Genomic DNA, 6,901 nt, shown 5'->3' with positions numbered 1-6,901 from the left:
AAAAATTACAGGTTGTTTTTACTAAGAAAGGAAGAAGGCTATAAAATAGCACATACTAGGAAACTGCCCGGAAAATAAACGTTTTCATGTTTTTACTTGTGTTCTAGAAATTTGCCATCTCACTTTTTCATGTACCTGAATCATATTGTTCAATGATACTTTTAAACATTGCAAACTGTTTAAGCTGTGGAAGGGGACTATACTTCTGCTAGACACCTGCTTTCCATTTGCAGGTGCTCAATGAAGGATAGAAGACCAATGAACTGAAAATGGATGTTAACTGTATTTCCCCGTGTTTCCCAGAATAGCCGACTGGTTTGCTACAGAGACAGCAGCACAGGGCAAGTGGCATGGTTATTTTACGCTTTAAGCCCATTCTTTGATGCTGCCCCACAAACCTCTGCCTTATACCCATATTTCCCTACAGAGGTTTCACCATTTCCCTAGTAACAGCTCATTTCAAGAACAGACTGAAATTTGTGAAAGTCTTAAGCAGTTGTTGCTACATTATATTCAAATATCCCAGAGAGATCGGAGGAAGCACTGAATAGGGAAAAACAGAGTTATTCTTTGGCTTACTATTGTTATGCAAATAAGGCAGGAAAAGGGCCTGCCGTAAATGATCATTAATGGAATACAGTGCATCATTCAGCTTTCTGCAACTAGCTTTATCTAAGACGAGGAGTGATGTCCCCCACTTACACACGGAGTAGAACTGCTCTTTCTAATAAACTGCAATACCTGATGATTCGAGATCAACCAGTGAATTACAGTAAATGTAAAAGAAGCTTGATAAATTTCTAGTGAGGGGACAAGAAACTGCTAGTTTGAAATACAACTTTATTTTTTTAATCAATATGCAATCTACAAAATGTTATTACAAGATTATCAGCATGATCTGTTTATACTTATACTGACAAAAGACCCAAATAAAATTATATTTTCCATTAAGAATAACACCACTGCTTCAGAGTTATCAAAATTATAGCTAAGAACTACTAACTGCAGCAGTTAGTTACTGTGTTTAGTCAACAAAAAGACAAATTAATGTAAAATAGAGGTGTAGACACTAATAGTGCAGCTAAGAAGTCCGTCAAGTAAAATAAATGCAACTAAAAGCAACACGTGCAAACACGTTTTCAGATGTAAAGTACTTTTGGACAATTAATACGGAATCTGGAGGGAAAAAAAGCAAGAAGCGTAAGGACGACAGTGGCTTGCATCACTTTCAGTGGAGTGCACCATCGTCCTCCTTTCTGAGAGCTGCTACACAGGGGCAGCCAGACCATTGTTCCCAATCACTGCAAAGCTTCAGCTTTGACACTCAATAACACCTCTTTTCCTCTCTTTTGTGCTCTTTTCTGGTTGGAATAAGGAAGCATTGCAGGTTGCTTGCTTACTAGCATCAAGAATCTTCTACAGTGGGTTTTTTTCTGCCCATTACCAGTATTCCTTTCTTCTTTTTTTTTGCCTTTCCTTTATTCTTAGAGACTTTGATGCAGATCCTATTTTGTCAGTTAAAAGACTTCCATTTACTTCAATGGGTGTTTGAATCCAAAATTACATCAAGTACCATTTACCTACAGTAATACAATTAGCATGAGAAAGATGAACGCAAAGATAAAGTTTGTCGGTTTCAGCAAATTGACACTTTTTGTAAATAAGGCAAACACCCCATAAAAATAGCTGTTCTCATTGATTTCTGTTTAAAATATAAAACATCCCAAACCCTGCTGGTCCTTTGTGAAGGAAACACAGTTAACATCTAAATACTGCCCTGTAGTAAATGTTAGCGAAGTGTCAGCATCTTAAGTGACCCAAACAGCTGGAAGAATTTCAGTGACTGCAGGCGTTAGCTGTGGGCAAGCAGAGATCAGATATATGTGAAACGTATTCCTTTGCACGTTGCCAGTCCACCTCATGGGTTATTTAAAGCTCCAATCCTTCTGCTAGCTGGACACCGAGCATCACAACAGCTTATAGCAACTGTTCCTCATCTCCATTCCCCTCCCAAATTACAGTTAGACTACTTATAGCCCAGATTTCTAAAGAATCAAAGCCAGTATGTTTACTCACTATCACCTGCTGTAGCCTTCTCATAGAAAATGTTAGCAAATGAGTCTTAAATATTTGAGAATATTTGTTCAGTAGGTTGTACTCAAAGGACATCAGAGAATGCAGAAGAAATACTAGAAAGGGGAAGCCGGGGTGTTTCTGCTTTAGCACGTTGCAATAGAGTAGGAAATTAGAATTTGATGTGGGAAAAGAAGTCAGACAACCCAAACTTTCTTTCATTAAAGTGCAGCCTGTTTTTAAATATTCTGACGGCAAGGCATACAAACATCAGTTTGAGACTGAACAGGGTAATTTTTCAGCCTTAGGCTGCACTAATTGTCAGGTTTAAACTGAAAGCCATGCATTAAACAGAGTAACTTTCTTTCAGTGTGGCAGTATTTCTGTGGAATTAATTCCCTGTGATCCTGATCCAATTCCGATTAAAGTTAATGGCAAGTATCGCAGGCCTCAGATGGAAATCCAAGAGTCTGCAACATAGATAAAGCTGTAACTTGACCTTTTTACGTTAACGAGTTCAGTAAGGCTGAATGATCATTTGCACCATACCAGATATAATACAGATTCACTAGCAGGAAAGAAGACTTGTACGTGGCTGTTCATCACTTGGGCCATTCAAAACAATAGCTCATCTCTTGAGGGGTCAGCGCTACATGGGCTTCTTGAACACATCCTGAGATACAGCAGACACCTGACAGAAGAAAAGCAGCTGTTGCTTCTGCAGGACGTGTAACACCACCAGGTACCGAATGCCCAGGAAATGAGTGCTGCAAATGGGGATCCCAAGGTGAAAGAGTCCCAGAACAGCCTGGCTGTCCCCTTAAAAACAGAAAAATAGGGGCCAGCTGGCCAAGACAGACTTTGGACAATAACCACTGCTAACAGATTTATTGAATTAGCTGTGTTAATGTCAATCAAAACAAGTCAGCCTCAGACAAAGGTTAGTGCAGGTATCTGCAACACGTTTGCTTCCTCTACCTTCCCGAGCGAAAAGGTTAATAGATACTGTAGCTCTGGTATAACCAGGGACTTCAGCAAATTGCAGAGTTCTGCCGTGATGCTAAGTATAAATGTTTTGCCCCTTAGTTCAGCTGAGACATACATAAACCAAAATTAAATATGAATAAAACAGACCAAACATGACTTGAAGGTGCTAATGGCTTCTCAAGTCAAAACACGGAGGGAGGATGCAACAGCTGAGACATATTTGGATCACTACTACACTCAAACGCTTGCTTAGATTTATAATAATATAATCTGCTAATAAAAAGGGATATATAGAGAAGCCAAAATACCACAATAGTCTATTTGGGGCTTTGGCAATGCAATACCCATAAAAAACCTGCCCTCAGGACTTACTATAGAATCTATTACCTATTTCATTCTCAGCTTCCAAATGGGGGGAAAAGTTTGTTGTGATGAACTAGGTTCATATTATGGCCTTCTGTTTCCTCAGACTGGTAATTTTCTCAGTGCATATCCCACATATTTCTACTTTTGGGGAATAACATCTGTATTTTTAAACAGTGTTCATATAAACAGCTACAAGCTGTGACAAAATATAAAGTGAGCCTTAGTGCATTACTATATTTTTGTCCTCCACTAATTTCAGTTTGAAGTAAGGATAATTTTAAAAAAACTGCAGCACAAAAAACCAAACCAAACCAAAACAAAAAAACCTATTAATCAGGAGCATTTTTTTTCCATTTATCAGATTTTTTCAGACCTGAAATTACAGCCTGCAGAAAATGACAAAGGGGATAAAGTCTGAGGGGAACCATTAAAGCCTTTCCCTAAATGCCAATAATTTGTTGAAAACACAGTTAACACATTGATACAGGGTTAGTGGCTCAAGCTGCCTGCTGAAGCGCCGCAGCTTCACTTCCCTTGCGACAGTCTATTCCTGCATTGTTTCCCCACAGAAAATGCTGCCTTTAGAGCCAGTAGCATGAACACATCTCCCTTCCCATGCATGGAAAGACATGCCCTCTGTCTTAAAAGTTACTCAAAGCAGCAGCTCCTGCAGTTTCCAAACCAACATCTGGAACTTGCATCCTAAAGGAGACCCACAGCAAACGGCAGCAACCAGCCATTTCTTCGGTTTGTGGGGAAAACCCTCCGCTGGTGTAAATTCTCAAAGCTTCATCAAATGAAATGGGCCTGGACTGATTTACGCTTGCTGAGGATCTGCCCCTTGTCTCACTTGCTGCAGTAGTGAAAAAGATTTGTCTAATGCTGGCACAGAAACTTCAATCACATCTGCCATACGTTTTTTTGCCCAAGAGATTACTTTGAGTGAACCTATAAAGTGCTGGGGAGGAAACGCTCGCAGCCACAGAAAAATGAAGAATCCTATTGCAGAGGAACTTTTCCCATTTTACCAATGAAATCACCCAGTTTCCAACTCATTAAGTGAGGCCCTTGTTGAGAATAATATTACAACTTGTTCTGTTCACATATATAGAAGGGAGCAGAAACATGGGGGACTTCAGTTTTCAAACACCACTAAAAAATGTAATTGCTCCTGCTGGACCTTACACAGATGCTGGTCTGCACATAAGCGCTCTGGCAGTTTTTATTGCTGAATATTATATGTCCAAGTGACATGAACTCTTTGAGTAGTGCCATTAGGTTTCAATACGGAGTATGAGATCATTCCCAAGTCATAGATACGCAACAGGAAAATAATATATTACAATCAGTCAATTAAGTGCTCACATCCTGCAACTCTTTACAAGGAGACCTTACGCATACCGCTATTCCCATGACAGGAAGTCTACTTGAACGCCGGCCAGTCAAACCAGTACTGATTTGCAGAATCAAACCCAAAAGCACTAAAAGAAGAAAAAAATTCAATGACTGTGTTTATCCTAAACTAGGTCACTGCGCTTCTTCTAACAATAGAATTTCCTATGTAAATTGATTCCGACTAATATCCTATGACGGTGCCTCCTGTCCTCTTTTACTGCATTAGGCAGTTGCCAGCCTTATCTGGATCTTCTCCATCAAGCCTAATCCACTTCTTTTCAATTTCAACCTGTAGTCAGAAAACAAAAAAAACACCAGGTAGAATTAGCAAGTAATTGGGCACTGAAAGTGGCATCTGCAGCAACGGCACGAGTAAAAGCTTTGACACAGAATCAAAGCATTTCCAGACCCAACAGATTTCAGAACCACTACTCCCCAAAATAGCTCAACTGAGGATAAACACTGCATTTGCAGTTCTGTTTTTTAGCATCATCTTTGATCAGACAAGGAATTATTTTTTAATGATTCTTTTCCTCAAAGTCATTATCACAAGCGCATGCAAGATGTGTTTAGAATACAAGATATGTTTAGAATACAAAGCACATTCGCCTTGCAAATACTGTATGGGGGAATGGGGATGAAGAAGAGGAGGAAAACACTTAAAATATAGCCCTGAAAATACCTGGCAATTGTAGAAAGCTTTCTGAACCACGTGTTTCTGGGGCTGCACATCGCTCTCTATGCCCAGCGACTTGACTTCTGTTCCTGAGGCACAGGTATCGTGAACGACGAACTGGACAGTAGCAAATGGATACCAGTCGGATGGGATTTCCTGGTCTGATCCGAGTTCCAGTTTGTAAGACAGGCTGTGTGGATGATCTGAACCTTGGGAAAGGGAAAAAACCAAACACCATCAGTTAATTATCTTTTCTTTGTTTACAGTGCAAGGTTAAGCTGCTAGCAAGAGAACACAGCTCTATCTTTTATTAATGCAGAGCTGTTGTTATGATACAAGATTATTCTATCTATAATCTTTTACTGCTTGGGCATAAGGTCGTCCCTTACTCATTTTTTCTCTGCTTCAGCACACTTTTCACAATCACTGCAGTTTTACAAATTAATTAGCACAAGATTTATCAGATCTTCCCAGCTTCTGATTAAGAGAAGAGTATTACAAACTTAGGGATTGGTTGCTAAATTCAGACTATTAGGGAAGAATCTCAGTTTTCACTTAAAAATGCATTTCTTACTCTCATAGAAAAATAAAAACCAGCTTAGCCAAGGCAAAGATGCCTCCCTGTGTCCAACAACCACCCTTTCCAGAGCCCTCTGCTGTAGGAATTTTAAAGTGTTTATTCCAAGTACTACAGCTATCCTGTGTAACATCATTTATTACAGTATGTCTACGGCAGGAAGATAAAAGCGCAGCTCAGAGTGCCGCTCAAAGAAGATATATCCCAGCTGCCAGGATAAGGGCTACCTGGACTCCCTTTGTAGCTTGGTTTGTTACGGGAAAAGAACATACTCTCTTTCTTCCAAACAAAAGTATTACTAAAGTAACCGTCACGTTATAAAGCAGAGTCCTGAAGGACTGCCCATGTACTGCAGCATATCCTAAATTAACTTTAATCCAGCCTTAGATCCTAGGGATCACTGGCTTTAGCATTTTTTATATGTGGCAATGGTAAGGGAAAGCATTTCTCCTCCTCCTGGCACACAGGAACACTGGGGTGGAAAGCCTGCTTTCCAAAGAAACTGAGGTCAGCAGGCTCACGATGTGCATGAAAGCACTGTAATATAATACAATTAAAAGAATAATTCGTGTCGCAGCTGCGTCTCCAAATTCTTCAAGGCAAAAAGTGGTAATTCTCCATTTCCCCTCCTCTCCAGGAGGATCTGTACATCAGCACAGACAACTAACTACCATTTGGCTACAGGCAAAAAAAGGCAGAGAAAGGATTGGCCATATTTTGTCAAAGGCAAGCCTGGCAGCGTATATTTGGTTTTCATCCATTATACTGAACAGCATCTCAAAAGTTCAGGCAAAAATGTCCCATTCTTTATGCACTCACTTTCTCCA

General features: G+C 39.9%; 1 protein-coding gene across 1 annotated transcript in view; it reads right to left on the bottom strand.

Annotated features, from left to right (window-relative positions):
* Positions 1 to 830: 830 nt before the first annotated feature.
* STON1 (stonin 1) overlaps positions 831 to 6,901 on the bottom strand; it is a 28,787-nt gene continuing 22,716 nt past the window's right edge. The window contains exons 3-5 of the mRNA XM_076334749.1: positions 5,504 to 5,706; positions 2,643 to 5,110; positions 831 to 1,580 (exon numbers count right to left, since the gene is read on the bottom strand). Coding sequence (XP_076190864.1) covers positions 5,036 to 5,110; positions 5,504 to 5,706 — 278 coding nt within the window. The 3' untranslated portion in view covers positions 831 to 1,580; positions 2,643 to 5,035. The remainder of the gene's footprint in view (positions 1,581 to 2,642; positions 5,111 to 5,503; positions 5,707 to 6,901) is intronic.

The sequence above is a fragment of the Aptenodytes patagonicus genome, chromosome 3 (genome assembly GCF_965638725.1).
Source record: "Aptenodytes patagonicus chromosome 3, bAptPat1.pri.cur, whole genome shotgun sequence".
Lineage (NCBI taxonomy): Eukaryota > Metazoa > Chordata > Aves > Sphenisciformes > Spheniscidae > Aptenodytes > Aptenodytes patagonicus.
The sequence above is the reverse complement of the archived record's forward strand: the minus strand, read 5'-3'. Positions and strand labels throughout refer to the sequence as shown.